Source organism: Toxorhynchites rutilus, chromosome 2 (assembly GCF_029784135.1).
Source record: "Toxorhynchites rutilus septentrionalis strain SRP chromosome 2, ASM2978413v1, whole genome shotgun sequence".
NCBI classification, from domain to species: Eukaryota; Metazoa; Arthropoda; class Insecta; order Diptera; family Culicidae; genus Toxorhynchites; species Toxorhynchites rutilus.
The window spans coordinates 132,065,733-132,092,154 of NC_073745.1; the positions used below are offsets into that span (position 1 = coordinate 132,065,733).

General features: G+C 38.6%; 1 protein-coding gene across 5 annotated transcripts; it reads left to right on the forward strand.

The window, feature by feature from the left end:
• Window positions 1-24,486, forward strand: LOC129764685 (uncharacterized). 5 transcript variants are annotated; one of them, XR_008741196.1, is made up of 7 exons: window positions 1-371; window positions 9,060-9,450; window positions 9,506-11,037; window positions 11,103-11,326; window positions 11,389-11,510; window positions 11,945-14,134; window positions 22,834-22,954. XR_008741196.1 is itself a non-coding variant. In XM_055764032.1 (7 exons), exons 2-7 carry the CDS (start codon window positions 9,089-9,091, stop codon window positions 24,208-24,210), a joined length of 2,736 nt encoding a protein of 911 aa, XP_055620007.1. In that variant the 5' UTR covers window positions 1-371; window positions 9,060-9,088; the 3' UTR covers window positions 24,211-24,486. The 5 variants fall into 5 exon arrangements, 4 of the variants coding, with proteins under 4 accessions (XP_055620007.1, XP_055620010.1, XP_055620011.1 ...); XM_055764032.1 differs by lacking the exon at window positions 11,945-14,134 and adding an exon at window positions 23,849-24,486 and having other exon boundaries at window positions 22,834-22,967; XM_055764035.1 differs by lacking the exon at window positions 11,945-14,134 and adding an exon at window positions 23,849-24,486 and having other exon boundaries at window positions 9,065-9,450; window positions 22,834-22,967.
• Window positions 24,487-26,422: the final 1,936 nt, after the last annotated feature.

Sequence of the window (26,422 nt, forward strand, 5' to 3'; positions counted from 1 at the left end):
AAGCAAAATGGCAGTGTGCAGACGGAGTCCAATCGCGTACTAATTTAAAGAAAAAATATTTTAAAATAATAAAAGCAGTAGTGATCGGTGTGAATTTATAGTCAAATTAGAGTCGATAATGTGAATAGTGCAAATCGAAAGTAGTTGAACACTAAACAATGACATAAACGGAGAAAAAAGTTTCGCAAGTGAAGCCGTCAGCATTCGTCAGTGCAGTGAGCTTGCTAGTTGTGTGAAATAATTGATCAAAGGTTATTCAATAACATCTGGAGTGTGCGAGAGTGGAGTGCTGATTAGGAGACGAGCAGAAAAAAATATGGAAACGACGGAAAAATCGCGTTTAATTTAATAAATAATTATCGCTTCTGGTGGTATGTAAGCTTCTAATCAGCTATTGCCTTTTTCGCCACCTCGAATGTTATCGTGCAAGATGGAAAAAATTGCAAAAATTAAATGTAATCTCGTACATTGTTTGATTTTTAAACAATTGCAATATAAATAATTAGATTCATCCTCGACTATCACAATAATTACTTTTCGTTCGATTATGGTCACCTATTGTATTTTAAAGGTCCGGAAATCATTTCTTCTATAGCAGTGTTTGTAACGAAAAATAGTAAACAAAACGTCACACCGCCGAAGGTCTCATTGATTTTTGTAAGGCATCAAAAGGTAAACGAACGAAATGACGTCAACATCGCAACAGAGTTTCTGAGTGCATGCTACTATTGCGATTATTGCCAGACCTCTCGCGATATTGAGTTACTTCAATAATCAATGATCATTTTTGACATTTAAACTTGAATTAATTTTAGCCTTTGAAGTCAGTCCTATTCGGGCGCAGGTTCGACGACGGAAGACGAAAAAAAGGTTAAATTTTCTCCGTCTTTCTGATTGCGGATGGTTTCGAGAATACGAAAATGATTTGTTCGAAATTTACCAGAATGAAAGTGGAATCAACATATACCAGTGAAGTTATTTCGAGTGCTCCAACTAAACATAGAAAATCGACAAACTCACAATTTTGGTATAAATTTCACCTTCGAATTAAATTGATCGATGCCCAATTGCGACCGTGGCAAAATTTAATGGCTCCCTGAGACGCAATAAATTTATCAACATAGGTATTTGAACATGAGAAATATTTCATATTGGTGTCACTTCATATCTAGCTTCTGAATAAGGAAGTTCACTGATAGGTGAGTCGATCGAAGGGTCAAGTATAGGGATTCATAAACAAAGGAACTTAAAATCAGCTGATTTGATCAATATGGCTGAAATATTATTTTTCTTTATGAAACACCCATTACAAGCGAAAGTGATAATGGATTTTTTCAGGTGGAACGAACACATTTCAAAATGAAAATAATAAATAAACATAAAAGTTTTTTTTTTGCAAGTGATGTATAGATGCTGAACGAAAATTGACTCTGATATCGATTTCATATTATAGTGATATTTTTCACTGAAGTATACACAAACTTTTGCATTACTCGAGAATTAATCAAGAAAATAAAAACCAAATATGGCATGTGAAGGTTTTAGGATGCAATAAATGTTTCTATGGTGGTTAGACTCTCCACTACCCCCTCTAAGAGGGGGCTGCCATACAAATGAAACACAAACTTCTGCATTACTCGAGAACTAATCAAGCACAATTTGGGATGTGAGGGTTTTTGGGTATGATAAATGTTTCTATGATGGTAAGACACCCCTCCCTCCTGTGGAATGGAGAGGGGTCTCATAAAAATATTACACATATATCAACCAAAAATATTTCAACCAAACATGACAATTGAAAATTTTCGGAACAAGTGTTGTTAGTCCATTTGATGTTTGCGCTAGCGAAATTGATCTTTGTTCGAAACTGGAAATGAATTTTAATGTGATGAAACGCACTCCCATATCTTCTTCTATCTATACCAATAAAAAAGTATGGCCGAATGTGTTGATAAGAGCAGAACTCGAGGAAGGAATCGTCCGATTTAGGGCTGTCTTTATTCTATCATATTTTCTGTATAAAACATTTATTCCATGTAACGGAGAAACATGTTATTTGCACGTGGTTGAAAAATCTTGAACGAGAATTGTGTCTGAAAATAATCTGATATTATAATGACGAGTTTTGCTAGAAATACTAGGAATTTTATAGTGAAAGGTTTTTTTAAAGGGTCGTAGAGATGGGTATACCGCATAGAGAATTTCGACATTTCAACACTTTTGAAGGAAATAGATTTCAATATCTATTTACTTCGATCAACGGATAAAAGTCATTACAAGAAATAACATAAACAATTGCGAACATTTTTCGCAATTCTCCTTCTTATATTCGAAATGCATCAAAATGACGCGTCCCGTAAACCTAGAGTCAATCATCGAACATGGAAAAAATCGACTGAAATATTTAAGGTAACCTAATCATGTACCGATAGAATTATCGAACAGACCAGAAGACATATGTTATGCATCTAATAACTGAATATTTACTTTTCTTGTTTTATGTTGAATATATTTGATCGGGTACTTATCAAATTTTATCTGTCAAAATGAGTCAAATTTTTGGCTTCGGCGGTTAGGGTGCCAATGAAAATGATCATCTCTAATTTCAAAAAGTTACCTCATAAAAAATGTTCGCCACCTCGAAAAAACACCCTATGTCAAATATCAACTCAATCGGACTTACGGGAGAGTGGCGCAATGTGGTCAAAATTTGAGTTTTTTTTTTTAAATCGAAAAATCGCCCAAGGGGGGAGTAAAGGAAATCGGGGGTTTCGAAAGAAAATTTTCAATGCGAAATATTCAAAAAAAAAAAAGTCCCAGAGTGTCTTTTTTTTTGGAATAAGAGACGAATCGTATGGTTTTGGGTACTTATAAAAATACAGTCAACTCTCCCTAACTCGATGTTCTGTATCTCGATATTTTCCCTAACTCGATGAATTTCATGGCACCTTCGATTTTACAAGCATTCTTCTCTCCATAACACGATACCTCCCTAACTCGATGCCTCTCTTACTCGATGTGTTTTGATTGATTTTTCCATGGATTTTCACCTCCCTAACTCGATTGATTTTCGCGTACATGTTTTTGTGCGTTATTACCTCAGATTTCAATTGCCCTTGAAAGTGAAGACGGAGTGTTCGTGTCATCAAACAATTTCTTTTCAAGTATGGAAAACCACGAGAAACCTTTCAAGCGAACAATCAAAACGCTAACCATTGCGCAAGGTTTGAGCACCATCGAGCAGGTCGAAAAATATGGACGGAAGGGGTCTGAAGCTGCAAATAATTTCAGTATTGCACAAAGTGCGATATCAACACTACTCAAACTAAAGTAAAAATGGAATCGGAATGGAAAATTGTATCTAGACCAAAAGCATATAAGGTTGGTCAATGAATTTTTGTCTTGTCAAGCTAGACAAAATAAATTACCCCTCTTCTATTCTTCGGGATATGGCTTGAGAATTTGTCCAGAAACTGGGAATTCCTAACTTTAAAGCACAACCAACATGGACGGGAGTGCCTCGTGCAAGTCGGACTCGATTATATACAAACTCGATTATATATGATTTGATTATGTAAAATTTAGGACTCGATTGTATACAGTTTGAAAAAAAAAAGTTTTTTTTTATGATTCAAATATGAATAATTTCAAGAAAAAAATTAACCTTTCAGCATTAAGGTGAAATTTAAGTGGCTTTTATAAGTACAGTGGATTAAAAATCGCGATTTTTGAAGATTTTGATTGAATCTTCATCAGGAATTGTTTATATCGATATTGCAGCGAAATTGAGAGAGATAGAAGTTGGGCGTCAAAGAACAAATTGTAGAGAGGTTAGAGAGCTTTAATTTAATTGATAGAAACAATCAAGTTTAGTATGAATTTTTAGGATAAAATTAATAATTACAAATAAAAAAAAATTTAAATTTTCCACTTCAAAAATGTTATTTTAATCCACTAATTTAGATGTTCCACTACTATATCCTGTACTAAATTTTCTCATCTTTCAAATGAAAGCAACAAAATCGGATTACGTAGCATACTTTTCAATGTAGAGTCAGTTTGAACCAACAGAATTCGAAACAAAGAAAAAGTTCTATAAGTCTGTCATCGTTGAAATTCTAACATATGCGTAGAAGGATTTTTTTCGTGAAATATAACCGTCTAATCACCTCCTGAAAGATTCTGGAAAAAATATTTTTTTTATATGAGAAAGGTGTTTTTTCACTTTAAGGGAATGAATCAAAAATTCAAATTAATTTCATAATTGGGACACTTACCCTAATATATGACAATTTAAGACATAAAAAAAATTAGGAAAAAATGTTCTGTATCTCGATACCTCCCTAACTCGATGGTCCCTTTGGATATCGAGTTAGGGAGAGTTGATTGTAGTTATCTCGGTATTTTTCATTCGTAACTTGCTGCAAAATGTTGATTTGCACGATAATATACTCTATGCAAAATATTAGCTCATTCGAACTTTATTTATTAGTGTCACAGACGTTAAAATTTGAGTTTTTTTGAAAAACGAAAGATCACCCAAAATCGGGGTTTTAGAAAAAAATTGTTGATGCCAAATGTCTCAAAATTGCATTACTCGTCGAGATTAACTGTTATCTCGCAAAAAAAAAAATTGTCAAAAAAAATTTTTTTTGCGCTTGGTCGTTTTCCGTCCAAAATGTTGATTTTTGACAAAAAACATTTTTTAAGATAACTAAATCTCGACGTGTCATGCAATTTTAAGACATTTGGCATCGAACATTTTTGAAAACCCCGATTTCCTTTACTCCCCCCTTGGGTGATTTTTCGATTTACAAAAACATCAATCTTTGACCGCTTTGCGCCACTCTCTTTTAAGTCCGATTGAGCTGATATTTTGCATAGGGTGTTTTTTCGAGGTGGTGAACATTTTGTATAGGGTAATTTTTTGAAATTTTAGGGTCGATTTTTTCCCATACATTCATTGGCGCCCTAGTGCTCATACACTGTTTGATCGAAGCTGAATAGTTGACAGATAAAATTGAGTTGAATATATTTAACACAAAATTCGACAAGCAAATATTCAATTGTTCAATGCCTAACATTGCTTTTTGGTTTGTTCGTCGTCGCCTTTAGTATCTGTAATGACAATTTTTCCAGGCTCGGTTTATAGTCCGTGTTGGGGAAACACATTCAAGTCTGTACAAATACGAGTACTTTCCACAAAACTTTGCCGGTTTTCGAAAATGTTCGATATTTCGGGAAATGGGAAATTTTCCTTAGCATCAAATTGCTTCAACCAAATTTTGTTTAATGGAGGCTCGAAGATCTGACTTCATTATTTTCAGAGCAGTATTTCGACGGTATAGAGAAAATAAGAACAAAACCGATTACTTTTTCACATATTTTAAGCTTTGATTGTGTCTATCAAGTGATCGTCACGAACTGAAAATAGATATAAATAAATCTTACGTTTAACCATTCCTACAGGAACAATAATAAAGGTTTATGCATTCCACAACCACAGCTCTCGGTCATGGATTACCATTTTCACGTAAAACATCGAGTCTCACTTGATGTGAAATGGTTGTGCCAAAACGTACAACATGGAGTCTCTCTCGTGGTGCGCTTGCATATCACAAGGCGCTAAGACGCTCAGCAGAGTAGTGAAATTACTCGATGCGTGACCCATCAAAGCGTTTGCATTTGGTCTGCTCTTTTGAAAATTAAACCGTATGCGAAGAGGTTAACGACATAAATTAAAATGAAGACGGTTATATTATCTTTTTTCACGGATCACTACTATGATTTCACAGCTGCAATCCAACGTTTGTTTTGTATAAATGTCGTAATGCATCACAATAAGAGTCAAAATTTGTTGTGTTGCTGTATGTCTGCAGTGGGTCAAGAAGTGGTTATGGTCAAGTGGTCTATCGCCATCATCGCGGTTTAATCATCACGACGTCCCTGGCTCGAATTTGAAAGCAACATGCTTTTAATATTTTTTGACGTAGAACTTCGTCTTTCAGGAAGGGTGCCAGAAAACAGGTCACGTTTTTATGAAAAGTTAACGTTAATAACTATTTTCAATGTAAACGAATTCTCATGATTTGCATACCAATCGAATCGGAAATTCTCTAAGATTTGTTTGATATGCTATACATTACAATTCGCTAATTTCTAAACGGTTTAAATTCATGAAAACTGGAAGAATTTCTTTTTTCCCATACATTTGTTCTGCCGATTTGTGTGCTAACCCTACCCGTATTTCGAATGCTTATAACTCGAACATTTTTTAATAGATCGGAAAGATGTTTGCATCAATTGATATGAAATATTTCTACACGTCTATCACAATTGATAGAATGTTATTTTTCATAAGATGAACAATTGAATAACTGTAAAATGTCAAGCGTTATCTAAACGCCCTAACTGCCAAGTTTTGATTGGCCCGATTTAAGCTTTCCCCAACACAGACTTCAAATTTGATGTATTTGTGGGAATCCGCATTGCAAATATACATGCAAAACGGGGGAGTATTTTTGTTCTCACCGAGCTGTGTTTCCCGTACACGGACTTTAAAATCATTGTGCCATTGTGTACATGCGAATCAGGGGTATTATTGGTGTTGAGTACTTTTGTACTCGCTTGTGATCCCCGATTTTTGAAATTAATCGTTCATCAACTAATCGAATACTTTTTAGCAGTTTGTAATTCGATACGATTAATTGACCCAAATAATCGATTAATCGTCACACTGAGAGAAATAATTTGTTAAACTTATATTTCTCATTTGCTTTAAAGCCATTTGGAATCAAAAAAGTGTTCATGCCGCCTGAAAATCAATTATCTTTTACGCTCCCCTAAACTCGTAAACAGGGCTTCAGATTCTGGACTGGTCAGCTTGTTTACCAGATCAAAACCCTATCAAGAACATATGAGGAGTGATCGTACGAATAGTATATGCAGCTTACAAGCAGTATGAGTGATTTGAAGAGCTTAAACTGGCAGTATCCTATGCGTAGTACGAGACATGGCTACAACATGGCGCAGCATGTCAAAAGCACCCCGAATGGGTTTTTTCACTGATTGAGAACTAAAGACGGCCTACGAAATTAGAAACTTATTGTAATTCATGTGAAATTGACGTTAATTTTGTAAAGGAGTGGAAGTTTTTCTAGTTCTTTAATTATGAAACACTGGAATTTTAGTTTTATAAATGTTTCGCGCCAGAACACAACAATCAAGTTCAAATGGCCAGTCTTTAAAATGAAGGTAGTTATTATATCCTACAGTACAGGGAAACTTCGATATAACGTACCCTCGTTATAACGTACCCTCGATATAACGTCACTCGATATAACGTATATTTTACCTCGATATAACGTATATTTTACCTCGATATAACGTACACATTTCCAAAGTGTAAAGGAAATTTTTTTTCAATATTTTTTTTCTGATAAAACAATGAATTACCTGTATTGTGATGCTAAAACAAGTTTTGTACCTTCAATAAATCCCGAAATACAGCTGGTTTTGTGATTCCGGATTCTAAATGAATCAAGCTTTAATCAACAGTACGAAGGAAAACATCATGAGAAAGGCTGGCTTCGTCTTCTGATTGAAGTTATTCATTAACTTTACTAAAACAGCAACACAATAATGTATTATAGACTACGTTTGTGAGTACTTTATCATGCTTCGATATAACGTACAATTCGATACAACGTACAATTTTGAAAGTGAAATGTACGTTATATCGAAGTTTACCTGTATATACTTCTTACTTCTTACATATCTCTGGAAACTCAGGAAAAATGAGTAGTTCTATAGTTGTGAAACGCAGTGTATATCTAATATGTAAATCTACAGTCTGGTAGCGATATCCATATTATTCTCTATCAATTAACCAGGCCAGGTCCACCAGTTTGAAATTGTTCGAATTTCAAATAAAAATTATTACTACTGATGTAGTAACAATAAAAAAAACTAAAAAGTTATTTTAAAAAAATCGATGTATCCTGTAATAATATTCGAAGTGGTAAACAAGTGGATTGCATAATATAACTGTGTAGTTCTACGTCGAAAATGCGGTCGTGTCCTAGATCCAACCCCTTACAACTTTTTTACATTCGGTGTGTGTTGGAAAATGGAAAAATGTATCCAAGTTGTCTCATTTCATGATATTTTTCGTAAGCTGAGATTATCTGTTCTTGCAGTCGCCAAAATGTTACATAATTTGACGACCCCTGGTTGGGTGTACCGTTAAAATGATTAATTTTTCTGTTCTACGGTGTTTTTATCAAAGTATCATTTAGTTCGCATTATTAATAAACAAAATTAACGTCAAAGTTTCCGTATCATGTAATAAAATTTTGTTTAATGATCTAATTTTTTTTGGTTTTATCAGGTCATTTAACTAGAAGTCGGAGTCGTTAACTTTTTCCGACTCCCAATATAATGAAATTCTTTCCGACTCCTACTCCTACTCCGACTCCACAACTCTGACTCCGATTCCTCGATTCTGACTCCGACTCCAACTCCATAGCCCTGATTTTTTCAAACAATTCAAGCATGTGATCAATTAATTCATTAAAAGTTATGGACATCTAGTCCATAAGAAGAACAGAAAGAATACCCTTACGCCTGGCTACACTGATGTGTAATTTACAATTTATAGAACCGTAAACATGTACATGTACACGATTAAAATCCGGCTTTGTTACAGCTAAAATGACCTTGTACGAATCATTGGTAGAGGATTGTTGAGGCATCCTGATTTTGTTTATTAATTTCAACAATTGACAGTTCATGCATAACAGAGTGTCCCGAATAGCCTCATATTTTCTAAATGTAGGGTGTTCAGGAAGCTTCAATTGGTTTTTAGTTAAATTATCGAAAACACCTGTCTATTATACCACCCCTGTTCATTTTATCCGCATTTCCTCTATTGCCTAATGTGGCTGTTTAGTATTGCATCATTAGTATTTTGACTTAAAACTCTTTATAATTGATTTAAATTTACGAAATTGAAATTTATTTGTTTAAGAAATCAATCATGGCTTTTTTAATTCTCCCAGTTTAGCAGAAATATCTCGTCTTATCCGATATGATTCGACCACACTTTGAGGCTCAGCCTCCCCCAATGGATTATCAGCAGCAGCAACACCAAATCCAACAACATGCACAACAACAAATCTCCAAAATGGTTAGCAGTCCACCTCCAACCATTATTGGGACTCCCAATGGGACAACTATGTGCGTGGCGAAGTTAATAGTTGGATTGGATCATGCTCCCATGTCTTTCAACATACGACAGCGTATATTTGGAGATGGTGGAACCAACTTGAACTACATCCGCTCGGAAACTGGCGCGCTAGTCACTCTTCGTGGTCGCGGTTCTCTAGCAATAGATCCACAAACTGGCCAAGAAGCGCCCGAACCATTGCAACTATGCATCGAACATCCCACGTATGTTAATGGTCATTGCGGTGTCCAGTTCGTTTTACATGATTTCATTTTTCAGATTGGAAGGATTGCAAAACGCGAAGCAACTGGCCAAAAATTTAATCGAAACATTGCAAGAAGAACTTAGTTTGTTTCAGGAAAATATTCCCAAGCAGAACTTTCAGCTGATTCAACAGCCCACATTGATACAAACGACGCAGGTACCCCAGATGCAAACAATTATGCGAGCTCAACACGTAGCTCAACCAAATGGCATTATCCATCAACCTCCGCCATCTGTTTTACCCCCACAAGGGTATGTGCAGCATGCGCAGAGCCAGCCGCCTCCCCCACAGATTATACAGCAACCGCCAACAATTATTCAGTCGCATGTTCCGGTTCAAATTCATCAGCAACCAAGCAATGTCGTAATTTCACAAATTCCAGCATCGCAGATTGCTAATGTTAACAATCCACCGCCGGGGGCACAAATCAGGCCACCGTTAGTGCAAATCAAGAATGCTGGTCCGCCCCATCTTTCGCAGCCACCGCCCAATATCCAGATACCTCAACCCGCAGAAACCCAGCAAATTGTCGTGAATCAAGCCCCACCCTATCAGGTTCAATACATCCCGCAGAACCCCTCGATTCAAACGAGTAGCGGTCCCCATCCTGCAGGCCAGGTCACAATACAACATGTTATCCAACCGCAGCCACAACCCATTCAAGGAATCGTGCAAACCACTCTTCCTCCGCCACAGTTTGACCAATTTCAGCGGCCACCACAAGGTCAGCAAATTATAACCGTACAAGGGAGTACAGCGTTCATGGTACCTCCGCCAAACATCATCCACCAGAGCATGGCTCCGCCCCAACAAAACCAAATAATAGTTCAATCCCAGCCTATTATTTCCCATCCCCCTCCCAACACGATTCACCAAGAGCTCATACAGACCGGCATGCAGCCTCCAATGGGTCAACCAGGTCAGCTTGGACCCCCTCCAATGACTCAAGTTCCAATGGTTGTAAATGGCACAGAGGACAAAAAGCCCGGAGAGCTTCAAATGAAGCAAGAGCAAGTTAAGCTTGAGGAGGGGCCTCCGCCAGGTACCATTATGCAACAAATTACGAAATCATCCGTGATTCCTGTATCATCCATGACGGGCATTACACTAAGTCAGCCGCCGCCGCCAATCATGTCGGTGCCGCCCCCAACCGTGCAACATATAGTCGGGAATACGATTATAACGTCTCAGCAGAATCACCCAATCAGTCAAGGGATCCCACAACAAATTTACAGCCAAATCCCGGTCTCGATACAATCTTTTCATCCTCCACCCCAGCAAATACATATGAACGGTAGTACACATTTCGTTGTGAACGCGCCCCAACAATGGCAACCAACTGTATCGGCTTCGGCACCCCCTCAAATGCAAACGGTACCCGTCAGCTCCGTTCAGAATATTCAATTCGCTCCGCAGCAGATGCGCAATCCCAATGAGATTCAGATTATCAGTTCGCCTGCAATTATAAGCGCCGCCGAGTATAGACCGCCTCAGCAGCATATTATCACAACCAGTTCGTTTAATCCACAAATGCAACCTCCACCAGGTAAGCGCGTTGCTGTTCTGCGCCATGGTTATTGACTGTTTATTGGCATGCAACGCATTTTGCAGGGCTTCAAGTGATCCACACGGTTCCTCCTCCACCGCAGCAGATTATCACCAGTATACCGAACCCTCAGCCACCACAGCAGATAATTACAAGCATGCAGAACCCTCAGCCACAAATCATAGAAGCACAACCCCACCAGGGACCAACGCATCAGATTATTACGACCCCTGGGGTTCAACCAACTCAGTTCACTGCGGTTCAGTATAGCGCACCACATGAGATGAAGGTATTCTGTTGGCGTTTGCAATATTTCCAAACTCCGAATAATTTCTTTTTCAAAATCCTCAGCCCAACATTGAAATGCAGCATCATGTGTACAGCGCAGCGCATCACGGAATGCGGCAAGGACAAAAGCGAAAACATCAGGAGGATGAATCGCACAAGAATTTGCCACCAAAGATGGGAATGGGGTAAGTTTACTTCCTATGGGAATGTGTTTTTCTCGGATTTCCGTTACGATAGGCCTTAGTGTAAACAATGTAGCGCGCCAGCCAACAGCTTTAAGTGGCAGCAGCATGGGTTCACTCTTGTAACCCCTTTTCAATCACTAGTGACTAAGGATATGAGTGCTTTTGATGCGCTGAAATCGGAAGGCTGTGGACAATGTTTGTTCATACCGTTGAAGTACAATTCCGCGTAATTGGAATCAAATCTGATCCGAGTTATGCTGTTAATAGATTCTTTTAAAATATTTGTTCGTTGCGGATAGACGAGCAAACATGACTAATCTTCCTAGGCCTTAGGAAAAAATAATCATATAATTAATTCATGGCAACATTGCTCTTCGATTTATATAAATATCAATGCCAAATATATGTTTATACTAAAACTATTTTATTTTCAGATGACGAAGAGAATCGACTGTCTGGGTATATGCAGATGTCCATATTGAGAATCAAATTTGTTGGGGGGTTCTTCCAGATACACAGCTGAAAAACTGCGGTCACAAGCGATTATATATTTGTACCAACCCTACTGTTATCTATCTTTAACAACGCGTAAAATCAATAATGTGTTACCCAATGATACGCAAACTCTTTTCCAGTGTTTGCCAAATGATCCACTCATTGAAAAAATCGCTTTCGTTCGTTCAAATATGATCTTTCAGGAAACATTTCCCCCAGCTTTCGGTGCAGAAAGCTTATTTTCTTCTTTGCATCTAACATATGCATACCGACCTCTCCATGCATCATGAAACAGCAGGATCGTATGGACAACACAAAGCGAAAGATTCATATTCAGCTAATGTAGCAGATCCTGATTTTTAAGTCTCAGAGAGTGCAAACTATATGATTATTTAGCTCGATAGAGGCTAAGGGAAGGGTAGACAGATTATATTTTCCCTTTTTAACGCCTCTATCCCTTGAAATGTGTATATTCATATAGACCGCATAGTTTTACTAGCAACACCGCTCTCTTTCCCCATTTGTTGCTCTCCGCAAATGGTGACCGAATGATGACGTAATTTTTCTTGTATCATTTATTGCTTTGCACTTGCCTGTGCAGTGGGTTTCGCTATAGTAGAGCGGGACGATATATACGGTTCAAACTTGTATGCAGGCTTCGAAAATGGTATGCGATGTTTGATACAGATCGGATATGCAATCAACAGTCTTCTTTCCTCTCTCAGTTTAATCACTAAATATTACACAAGTGATTACTGACATTCATACAAGTATCTGAATGATCCTCTCATATTTGGTTATATGTTCGTGAGAGTTTACTTGCATGACACATTGTGTATCATTCGATTTTGATCGAAATCCAAATACTGCTCTTTTCACCTGACGGTATGAAAACCGACGCGGAGCATATTTTCATCGAGTCTCCATTTCAGACTTGAGAACGAAGCACAAAAATTCATAAAAGATCGAGTGTGCACCGCGTAGTGAGATTTTCCATTCACAACACTTAATCGACCCTCCGAAGCGATTTCGCTCTCAGACTTCGCGTCGGGGAAAACATTTGTGTATGGTTGTTGACTGCTCACTGGCTGGAGCGAAAATGAATGTTTTTCGCAAATGAAATTTCTTTGCGAAATCGCGGAGTCCAGTTAATTTTTTTCTGCGTATCAAAGCTAGCTCTGCACTAAGCCTGCTTTGTGCATATCCTGAGCATGTATTCCGAAGCCATCCATTTTTCACGTTCGTTCAATATGGCAGCAGAAAACTGACGATTGGTAGTAGCGAACGCAGTACTGTGCTGATTTACTCTTTTTTCCTTGGATAGAATAATACACAACGTAAGTTGCTCGGTCGACGCAGTTCGCACAGATTGAAACAATCAGATTGTGGAATTTTCGTTTAAATAATGCTTGACATCTTCCCATCATTAAACAGTTTGTTTCAATCAAATTCAAATTTTGTGATAGATGTGTAGAAATAGGGCCTGATCACGAACGACACTCCACGGTGAAATTGAAATGATTTGTATGCAAGATTATTTACATTTTATTTCGTTTTCACCGTGGAGTGTCGTTCGTCATTAGGGTGCACAGTGGAGTGACTCCATACATACAGGCAGGCTAGCCAAGTAAAAAAAGTGTTCGGAGACTGAACACGCATCTGGCATTAATTTTTTATTTGGGGTTGTCCATAAAACACGCGATTTTTATTTTATTTTATGGGTGTGATGCACAATACTGACGCCTCTTGTTTCAAATATAGAATATAGTATATATAAAAGGGGAATACCTGAGCGTGGATGAGCATACTGGTTCACCGCTTTATGCCACACTCAGGTGCCGAGCTTACGCTACACTTCCCATGCGCGAAGACACAGACACCCGCTACTAGATGGCACTGTTTTATGGGCGAATGTCGATGAGTACCTAGTATGGGCCTAGAGGGTATTCACGGGACCTAAAGTGAATGCCCAGATACGGAAAAGGGGGCTTCGAAAGAACCCTTTGTACCGAACGGTTGGATTTGGCCAAGTGTCGCGCGAAGAGATTTCCTCGACGTAAAAGAGGTACCGGAGACGCTACTGTCCGTCGTCTACATGCCGCCCTGGCCCAGAGTTCCGGAACCGAAAGGTGAGTGTAGTCTGAGGAAGTGGGTGAAAAGGAAGCGTGATGACACGTGTGGGTGTTTCCTTTGATTGCTTAGTTTATGCGTTAGCCGACCTTGAGGCTAAATAAAGATAGTTTTGTGTGTGCCGCGAGGCACCTAAGCTGACAACTTACAGTATTAACCTACAAAAAAATACAAACATTTTGGAAAAGTAGCGATTTATTTCTCGACATAGTCTCCTTTTAGCTCGATACACTTGACCCAGCGAAATTCTTTATTGAAAACTACTCAACAAGGTTAACACATTGTTACTAAGTTGCAACGTTGCTACGTTGCTACCAAGCTGTCGACTATGTTGCTTCTCAACATTGATCGATTTTATGCCAATAGCTTCTCGTAGGTGCTTCAATTTGATTGCTCTCAAAGGCTTGGTTAACAGGTCTGCTTCCATCATATCCGTTGGGCAGTACTGTATGGTTGCGATACTATTCTGTACAAGGTTCTTTACGAAACAGAACTTCGTGTCAATGTGTTTCGATTTGTGGGTGTTCCTATCAGCAACGGAGAGAGCAATACAACTCTGTCTTCATTCACTTTTATCGGCAGCTTCAGTTTTTCGCCAAGGTCGTTCATCAATTTGCGAATCCACTGTAGTTCTTGAAGACATTCAGCAAGGGCGATGTATTCCGCTTCAGTGCTTGACAATGAAACTCCAGTCCGTTTACTGCCGTTCACTGCACCGCACAGCTTGAAAATGTAACCGGTATTTGACTTCCGGTCACCGACTTCTCCTGCCCAATCTGCATCGGAAAAGGCTTCAAGTTCGGAACGCTCTGTGCCCCTCAAATGTAGTTCAAGGTCGATTGTCCCCTTGAGATAACGCAAAACTCTTTTACCTTCATTCCAGTCGGCTTTAGTAGGCTTCGATACACGTCTTCCAAGAATAGAGGTTACAATAGCCATATCAGGTCTTGTATTGACGGCTATATACAACAAAGCTCCTACCAAACTCTGGAACTGCTCCTTGTCTTGAAATGGTTCACTATCCTCCTCCTTTTGTTGAAGAAAGCCGGTTGACATTGGGATCTTGGACACCTTAGCATTCTCCATTTGGAAACGTGATAACACTTTCTTTATGTAGTTCTTCTCGTTCAGGACGAACTTGCCATCGTTGATTCGCACCTGAATTCCTAGAAACAAACGTAATACCCCTAGCTCCGTTATTTTGAACTTCGCTCGTTATGCTTTCACCAAGTTGTTGTACTCCGATTCAGTTTTCGCTGTAATGACGATGTCATCTACGTAAATTAGCAGATACATTGTTGATTTTTTTGCCCGGCGAACGTACAGGCATGGATCTGCAGTTGACGACTAAACCAAGCTTTTTGAAAACATCATCAATTCTACGGTTCCAGACTCTTGCGTCCATAAAGTCATAAAGTCCATAAAATCTACGGTTCCAGACGGCTTGAGTCCATAAAGACTGCGTTTCAAATGGCATACGGCATTTGGGTTGATGCTCGTGAAACCCGGAGGTTGATTCATATAGATTTCCTCCTGAAGCTCCCCATATAAGTACGCTGTTTTAATATCTACGTGACGAACTAGCATACGGCCCCTGCTTGCTAAAGTCAAAGCAGTCCGAAAAGAAGCTTGCTTGATCACAGGAGCAAATACAAGATCATAAACCGTATCAAACTTTTGGGAAAATCCTTGCACTACAAGTCTAGCTTTGCATCTAACGACTTTACCAGTCTCATCTTCTTTCCGCTTGAAAATCCATTTGCATCCTATTCGCTTGCGATTTGAAGGTAGATTGATGCTTTCCCATGTGCCGTTTTCTTGATGCGACATTATTTCTTCTTCCATTGCGGTCTTCCATTTGACATGCATAACATAACAATTTTTTATATTGAAGAAAATAATATATGTCATGAAACTAACTATCGAACAATTGAAAAATCTCAACTCCTATCCTAACGGAAATACCCACTTCTGATTGGTCGAAATTGACGACACATTCGCGGATCCCTACCAGAGACATCAAAACCAAGCTGGCTGGGGGAAATCGGCATTGCATATATTTGCAAGTCGGGGGCATTTTTATATTGCAAGTAAGTCATACGATAATTACTAGCAAATAAAATTGTATTGCGAGAAATTTAGCACAAGTGTAAGTGTAAAATCGTATTTGGTAGCAGTTGTGTTAAAAATGACTTGATGTATGAAACGATTTATTTCAATTTTCATAAATAAAAACCAAGGTGTGCTCCCGCTCGAGAACGAGTCGTTTGGTTTAAGCTATCTGATTTGTTGTGGTCATTTCCACCCAAGGAAAGTTTATACGGCGAGAAAAATTGGAAAAGTGAAGAAATATTAGAAATAGTGATTTCCCATATGCTCTACATATAGTATTAGTTGTTGTTAGTCCAATGAAAAATCCCCTTTGGATTGAATAAACACTCAGAAAGTAAAAACTTTAAAAGAAAATTACCTTTTAAATTTCAAATATGTTTTCTCTGTATTAAAGTAACATGTTTTTACTGATGATAAAAATAGATAATTGTGTTCGGTATTGGTAATTATTTTATATTACATTGGTGAGTTTTTTTTTTCTTTATTTCATCCATACATAACACAGGAGGCATCTCGTCTAGGATCACAGAGGGCGGTTTTCATCATATTTCGTTCCACTTCGGATCTTTTATCTGATACGTACCATTCACCAACTGTTTACCATCCTTCTGTCATCATTACTCGGTAAACACTGGTGGAATGAATAAACAATACCCAACAACCAAACAAAACGGCCTTGATTCAGAGCCACCTAATCATTATCAAAGAGTTTAACTGAATCCTACGTCGACTATGCGGTCGTGGCTCGGACACAACCCTTCTGTGACATTTTTATCCTCTTCTTGAGATTGGTCCTCCTCTTCAAAAAAACGAACAGATACTTTTCCAGCATCGTTTTCATTTGATTCTTCCACCGCTGGCTCTCCCTTGGTTTCACAATCTAGCTCCAAGAATCGGACATCACGACTAATAATGATTTCTCCTGTTTTCGTGTTCACCAATCTTTAGGCCTTGCTATCAGCTGCATACCCAACAAAGGATAGTTTCGCCGCTTTTGGCTCAAACTTTTTGCGCTTCTGTGAGGGCTTCCAAACGTAAGCACGGCAGCTAAAAATCTTCAAATGCTTCATATCTGGCTTTCTACCGAACCAAATCTCGAATGGTGTAACATCTACTGCGCTGGAGGGCAGCCTGTTTTGTAAATATGCTGCTGTATTCACAGCCTCCGCCCAGAATCGTCTGGGCAATCCAGCATCCAGTAGCATGCATAGCCCCATTTCATTCAAGGTCCTATTTTTCTTTCGGCAACGACACTATTTCGGTTTGTGAGTTGACAGAGAAGCGATATTGGGTATGTACGGAAAAGTAAATTCTTTCGTAAGTGGTAAATTTAAATTATTGAAATAATTGCACCGGTGGGGTTGAAATGGACAGTCACATCCATAATCACATCCAATGCATGAGAGCTGTCCATATTCCCCCACTACATGTCCATCATACCCGCATCGATAAAAATGTTCTACTTTTCGGCTTGTTTTGATTTCAGTAAAAAACATGAAAAAACACATTTTTATAAAACCTTTGGCTAGTTATTTCGAAAACCAGTATATTGAACAGTAAGAAACTACTTGTAAGTTTTAGAAAACATGAGTTTTCAAAGTTACAATTGAAGTTTTCCTTAACATGTCCGTCTCTCCCCTATCTCCTCAGCTCTTTCGGGGCGTTGGCGGTCTGTTGCTTCTCCGTTTTGGCCACGAAATTATTGGACTAGAACCTCCGTTCGAGGTTCGTCCTAAGTTGTTCTATCAGTCGCAGCTGGAGAACGATGGGAGGGTTGACAGTATTCGATACAACGTTTATTTCCAACTTGCTCTTGGTCCTTCTCTTTAGCTTCTACTGCACTTTACGATCGCGCAGCACCGTAACCAGGTCGAAGCCAGGCTCCGTCCGACGCTCTTTCCTTCCCTTTTCGACATCTTTCTCCAGAAAGGAGAGGATGTTGTAAATGCCGGATCAGCCATATCCTGTCGGACACAGAATCCAACTTCTTCGCTCCGGGGTGGAGCTAGCAGCACGAACTCGATATGCGTAGAACATCGGGCGTAGTTGCTTAACTGTTTTCGCCATGACTGCTGCAACTTAAATGAAAACGTTGTCATTTTTTTCTGTACACAACAGGGTTGCTACGATTGGCGATGCACAGGTGGATTCACCAGCAGGTGGCAGAGTAATCTCATGAAAATAGCTAAAATCAGTCTACTTTTAAACACATACGTAGAAACACATAGAAGTTTGTCGATCGGTTAGGGGAAGAAACGCAGGTATAGAGGCACAACGAAGAGAACATTAAACATTGACACGATAAGACAACATTCCTGATAGCGTGGTAGCCATCTCCGTAATCACATAGGATTCTTGTTGCGAGTCCAATGCGATAAAGGTGCGCGTTCAGGCTGAAGCGAATTAACGTAATTCGGACATCACACGAATGGAATCACAATGGTATTTTTTTCTCATCAAACGCCTCAATAGCGTTCGGTTATATTTGTTTCCGATAATTATTTGACACATATTCATCAAAGATGCTTCTACAATAGCTCTCCTTCTACGATGATGATGATGAGATTGATTTACGGAAGCTTCAAACTCCCAGTTCATTCGCCTCTAGCTTTGAGAAAGGTCAATTCAATAGCGAATTCGTTTTTGAAACTAGTTTCAAACTGACTCTGTAATGAAAGAAAAAAAAACGTTTTCGGGTTCATGAATGAGACGGTTTGTTGATATGTGTTATATAGTTTGATTTGTTTCTATTTTGCGATATTTGCGATGACAAATGTACTGTAGAGTGCCAATAAAAATGTCCATCTCGAATTTTCAAAGCGAACTTGATTAAAATTGTTGATTCTAACGAAAAACTTTCCTATGCAAAATATCAGCTCAATCGGACTTCATTTATTAGTGTCGCACAGCGGTCAAAGTTTGAGTTTTTTTGAAAACCGAAAAATTACACAAGGGAGGAGTAAAGGAAATCGGGGTTATTGAAAAAAAAGTTTGATGCCAAATGTCTTCAAATTGCATGCAAATTGCAAATTGCACGTCGAGATCTACTGTCATCTCGAAAAAAATTTTGTCAAAAATCGACACTGGAACTTTCGTTTTTTCGGAAGACGAGGCAAAACGTATGGTTTAGGGTGCCAATGAAAATCTTCATATCGATTTTTCATACGGGAATCCCTACGAATTGTTGGTTTACACGATAGAATACGCTCTGCAAAATATTGGCTCATACGGACTTCGTTTACTATTGTCGCAGATCTCAAAATTTTAGTTTTCTGAAAATCGAAAAATCACCCAAGGGGGCAGTAAAGGAAATCGGGGTTTTAAAAAAAATTGATGCTAAATGTCTTAAAATTGCATGAAACGTCGAGATTTAATGTCATCTCAAAATAAATCGTTAAAAATCGTCTTTTCAGGCAAAAACGACCAAGTGCCGAAAAGTTTTTTTTCGAGATAACAGTAGATAATCTCGACAATTCATGCAATTCTAAGACATTTGGCATCAAAAAACTTTTTTGGAAATCTCGATTTCCTTTACCTCCCCCCTTGGGTGATTTTTCGATTTTCATAAAACTAAAATTTTGAGATCCGCGACAATAGTAAACGAAGTCCGTATGAGCCAATATAGTTTCTCTGGCATGAATGTGTTGAGGTGGACACTTTTAAAATGCCCAAGAAAAGGCAGTATTCTGAAAAAAGCCTGAATTATGAATGGATCAATATGATTACAGTAAACTCAAGCAATGAGAAATGCAACATCTACTTGAAAACTCGATTTTTATTCATTCAAAAATAGTGATTTCTAAAACCGGACACACCATGATCAGAGGTGGACAATCCATGATCATAATTTCTCTTCGAGGAAAATTGTTAAAAAAACATAATGGTAGTATTAGCAACTAAAGACTTGGGGCTTTTCAACAAACCCAACTTCGTATTGATTACATGTGATTTTTATGAAGAAGAATCGATTTGCATTTACTAGTTGCGTGAAAACACTCTAAACAAACCAAGATCATTTACCCTAAATGAAGTCCGTATGATCTAATATTTTGCAGAGGCTATTTTATCGTGCAAATCAACATTTCGTAGGGAGTCCCGTATGAAAAATCGATATGACGATTTTCATTTGCACCCTAAACCATACGTTTTGCCTCGTATTTCGAAAAAAAAACAACAAGTCCCAGAGTGTCGATTTTTTACAAAAAAAAATTTCGAGATGACAGTAGATCTCGTCGTTCCATGCAATATGAAGACATTTGGCATTAATTTTTTTTTTTTCAAAAACCTCGATTTCCTTTACTCCTCCCTTGTGTGATTTTTCGGTTTTCAAAAAACTCAAACTTTGACCGCTGTGCGACACTAATAAATGAAGTCTGATTGAGCTGATATTTTGCATAGGGCAGTTTTTCGTGGGAATCAACATTTTTAACCCTTTCATTACGGCAGTGTGCTCCGCCGAAGTGCTAACCCTGTACGGAGCACTGCGCCGAGAAGTATGCACATCACGCTGGTGTGATCGAAGAGCAGTATGAATTTCATGTCGTCTGAAGACGACGCTCGTACACACAGCTCGTCGCGCGGATGTCGTCTATAGACGACGCTCGTAACTAAATTAACCCTTTAGTTCGCTTTGAAAATTCGAGTGTCACTTTTTTCCCATACACCCATTGGCACTCTAATGTACAGTGTCGACGTCTGGTGGCGATATGAGTGCGTGGGTGGTAAATTATTCTATATCAGAACACAAGGACCAAGTGTAGTGTAAAACTTTTTGAATGAAAATTTCTAGTTCATGTTGTTTGATTACGTAACACATGTAGTCCTGACACCATTTGTCGATGCATTTCCTGTTTTTTCCGCAAATAAATACCATTATAATATAAAATCATCATCAGACACAATTTTCGTTTAGTATGTTTTTTCAATTTCGAAAAAACATCTCTTATTTCATCACATAAAATACATATTCGATACGCAGACGAACATTTTCATTCATAATTTTTATTTTAAAAGCATGTTTATTCCACCTGAAAATTCATAATCATTTTCGCCTCCCAATGAAAGCACACGGAGCTTAATACCGTCTACGCAAATATACTCTCCGAATCCGCAAATCCGAATCCGAATTGACTAATGATTCTAATAATATAAAAGCAAAAGCAGCAGATTTTCCATTTTCATAGTCTTTATTTTTAGATTTTTCAAAACAATACTCGGAACTTGATAGTTCAGTATAGTCGTATTGGTGAACCCGAGTGTGAACCCGTGAAACATCTCAGTGCGAACCCAACAGCTTCGGGTTGAGCCAGAGCTGCATTTTTTCATCAATGTAACTGACAACTGACGAGCCGCGTTAGTCACTTCCTACTGACAAAAATCTTGGTCAAATGGTGACTGACGGAGTACGATGCAACACTATGCCTGGTACTGAGCTTCGACAATACGTTTTGGCCGACCAAGTAGGCGGTAAAATTGTCAGCAACGAATTGATGATTGTCGCAGATTGCATTTTATCTTCATCGAGCAAAGGTTCGATTTACGTTCCGGTTGTTGTTTCTTGTATTTATTAAAGTAAATACTATGTCGAACACGCGATAACGTGTGAGCGATACCAAATCATTTAGGCAATGGAATATATAATTGACCTAAGCATGAAACATCTCTACATGCTGAAATAATGAAGAAATTTATCTCTTCGTAGAAATCCAAATTCACGTATTTGAAAATCCGTTAGTTTTAGCATTTTATATAAGAATGGTATTCAGGTAGCCCAACGTAACCAAATGCACCCTGGTAAACGTGTAAACTTCCATTATATCAAGTGACATGGTATTTCCCATCTTGACGATCATAGGGCACTGACTTGCAACATGCTTTGTTCGTCAACACACTCTGACAAACTATTTAGCATTGAAGAGTGAGGAATTTGTTTTGTCGGTTTACATTTTGTTGCACGTCGTTTGGTGGCAATGTTGCAATGGTCGTCATAGTAGCCCAAATATATGCAGTGACAATGACAAATTGCAGCTCTGGGTTGAGCCCAGAGCGAAACTAGGATGAAACTGAGTGAATACAAAAACGTTTTGACAGCAATTAGGTTTGAACTGGGGTTGAAACTGAAATAAAACGAATTCGCTATAAGGAAAAATAAAACTTTACAGCCGTGAAAAAAGCTGTTGACTGGTCGCTGGACCGGTCCTGGAAAGGTCACACCATTCAGCGGGTTTAACGAGTTTATGTTGAAAAGTACGATGGAAAGTCGGAGTAGCTTCATATCCGTTTCTGTGTGGCTTTGCGAGTTTTCCAATGGTAATTGAAGTCGTTTTCTCCCTTAAATGTGCATTGATGAATTTTTATGAAATGAGTATATCGAAGTATCTGTTTTTGGATGAGACATCAACTTGATAGTGGATACGTAAGTATTCTGATATAGACATAATATCCACTATTACCTCGGAAGCAATGTTGCCATAATCATTAGAAAACTAAGCGATACATGAAACATTGAACTTTATATATTTATTTTCAAATGATATCCAATATAACACCTAATTTTAAGACTAAACATTCATGAAAATTTAAATAGGATGAATCAGGGCAGCGGCTCCGGAGCTGTGACGGCGAAAAGCACGATGTCCTCGGCATCGACAGCAACGGTTACGACGTCGTCCACATCCGGCGGTCTAATCACATCGCAAATTTCTTCTGCAAACTCTACAGGTACCGTATTTGTGTAAAACATGCCAAGTTATTCAATATTTGATTATACAAATTGTTATGGCGTTCTGCGAATGGCGCATCGCGGGAACAACGAACTATAGAAGGGCGTTCCATATTAACGGAGTGCAGCCAATGCCACTTACTCGTATATTGTATTATTTTAGTATGTAAGATTATCCCTTTCCCCAGGTGAACGTCGTGGATTCATTGATTCATCGTTATTTGATCAAACTTTATTTTGAACTAATTCTATACGGTCTTTAGTATTTATTTTTTTATCTCAAATATTTTCCACAAATATCGTTTCTTTTGGATGAATTTGGTGTTCTTGCGATCTAGTTAAGGAATAGTGTCATCATGAAATAAAGACAGAATAAATCACTTGTATGATGCTGCTATTATCAATCCCAATTTGTGGGATCGAATATGAATTCGAAGATTTACTCAGTTTTGCACCAATTGACGATATATGTGGAAGTAAAGTTTTCAATGGATACAGAACATGCAAATTGTTTTGTTTCTCAACCCTCAAAAATCTTTAGTTTCTATTGAAAAGTTTTCTATTTAATCTAATACACCTTGTTTTACGAGAATTCTATCACTGACAACGAGTCGACGCTCGATCAATCTAACCAGCTTAAATTACTTTGAGATTTTGAATCGAATAGAGAACTATAGTTAGGTTGGAAAAAGGCATAATGTACTCGAACCACCGGAGGACACCACCGAAACATGGACCAGTCGGACGACTATTTGATAAATACTATCTGAATTTATCTTATTACATAGTTTTAAATTAAAGCCTATTCAACTCATAGTTTACCATTTGTATGTGTTTTTCTGATCGCAATATTTGTGTGTTTCTTCCGATATGACTACAGATAAAATGCAACGAACGGATGCTGGTAACAAGTCGGGAAACGAGCAGCAGCCCGACGTCGGTCACAGCGCCGAAAACATAAATGGCGTCGGCGTCGGCAGCATCAACAACAACAGCAGCAGCATTCATAGCGGATCGAAGCATGCCCACAATGGGCAACAGCAGCAGCACTCGGGTGGCAATTCTAGGTCACGTAGTGCATATCGTATGAACCAACCATACTATTCGAGCATCAGTTTCGGCAACAGCAATCGTAACAACAGCAACAACAACACCAACAACAACGGCGGTTATCAGTTCAGTGGCTATCAGCGGAATTATGAGCTTACATCGCCACCACCAGCACCGAAGTGCCGGTGGTAAATTATCTTCCCTTTTGGGGGTCGGAATTTGCATTCTAGTAACTGGGTGAATTAGTTTACTCCCAATTTGTTGATAATTACTTCTATTTGAATTGGATTTGCGCTTACGGTAGTTGATATTTACGTTCAGCAGCGAATGTAAGTCGCCACTAAATGGAACTAAAATGTAATTTATTAATAAAAAAAAGCTGTACATAGATATTTTGATCCAACGTTGACTTTCAAAAGTTAATTTGAGTTATTTGAAAATAGATATTATTTTGCTGATATAATTGCATCTTATTGTCTTTTACTACTAGTTCTTCGAAATTATTACCCCAGGCTTCCAAATTGTCCGTCCGATGATAGTCTGTGTTGTTTATATTTGCGATGACAAATGTACAGTGTCGACGTCTGGTGGTGATATTCTGCGTTGCGTTACTTACACCCGTATTCTGTATTCGGACGGATTTCCATCTCGTTCGAAACCGTTATTTTTTCCGTTCGAGTTATAATTTCGCATTCCCTATTTCGAACGTTTTGTCCCTTTAATGTTCGAAGAGAAACAAATCGAACGAAATGCAAAGGCAACTCGTGAAGCGTCCTGATTTGATTGATTAGTTCCGCGTTCACCCCCACTTTAGTTTTTGGTAATTCGCCAAATTTTCGGGGAGGACAAGTTCAATATAGCGATTTGATTATAGAACGGGGATCGCGCGGAGTCAGCACCATGGAAACGTATGCGTACGATTCTAGCGCGACCTAAAATTAAGTTAATAAATAATAAATAAATGTAAACATGAGGTTAAATAGAAAGTACTGAGCCAGTCGGGCCAGAAGGGAGTTTGTGTAGTATACGCGTAGAACGCTGGATAACTCCACACGTGCTCTCGGCTTGTGAAACTTACAAAAGTCGCTGAGAAGAACAGAAGCGCTCTTTAAAGGAACGCTAGAAGCGCACTTTTGCGGAAATTTTAAATGATGCCTCTCCACTGGCCCAACAACAACCAATCTCTACACACAATGTCTTCTCCACGTTACCAGCTGACGAAATGGAAGCGGACACAGTTGACGAGGGCACACCGTTCATTTTCCAAGGGAATCCCTGGCGCAAAATTGTGTCCACTCCCAAAGGTCAGCGACAAGTTCCATCGGTGATACCCCCTGTTAGCATGTCTAAAATATCGAGTGCAGCGGACAAGCAAAATCAGGTTCCTCCTGGCTTCCGTGGGAATAGTTCACCTTCGAACGACCCTGCACTTGAGGGGACATCAAAAACCCCAACTGTCCCTGTTTTACCGTCAAGTTCAACTTCCCAAAGTTGTCTTACATTGTGGTCAAATCTTCACTTGCTTTAATGTTTCCGACTCCATCAAAATCATTGTCACCACAATGCATCCAATAATAAAAACACTTGCAACAATTGATGCAAACATGATCCCTCCTTGCAATGATTGTCTCTCTGGATGACTAATTTAAATAGAGAAGTCGGAGATATCACTGTTTTACAGTGGAATTGTCGTAATCTTATCCCTAAAATGGATACGTTCAAATTTTTGATTCATAACATTAATTGTGATGTTTTTTACGCTGTCCGAAACGTGGCTTTCTTCGCGAAATGATCTCTTCCTCCACAATTTTAATATTATACGCTTGGATCGTGATGAGAGATATGGAGGGGTGCTATTTTGGATCAATGAGGTCATTTTTTCGAATTGACCTGTATTCCAGGATCCTAACGGTAGTGATCACTTGCCAATCAAAATTTCCATCACCAATGGGTCGAATTCTTCTGAATCTATGAACATGGCATATGACCTCACAAGACACATTGACTGGAAAGAATATGCAGTCGCGATTGCTCTAGCCATCAATTCCAGAGATGGTTTACCTTTTTTATATATTTGTTTATTTGTTTATTTGTTTATTTGTTCTGGCATCCAAATGATACAATTATCTAACTCTAATAAATTCTAAAAACCGTTGTTTCAATGTAACACGTGAAACGTTAAAAGCAAACGCCGAAGAAACTGTGTTGAATGCACGCTGAAGGCTTGCTATTGCTGTGTACATGCCCTAATTCGTTCGCCGAAGTATGGTCCGCAGAAAAGGAACTCTCCGCAACCGTCGAGGTGGTACGTTGAGATTTAGGCGGCTTTCTGGAGAATCGACGCGACCAGTGGGTGTATCCGCTACAAACAAAGACTTAGCTAGCTTTCTTCTGCAGTGCAGTG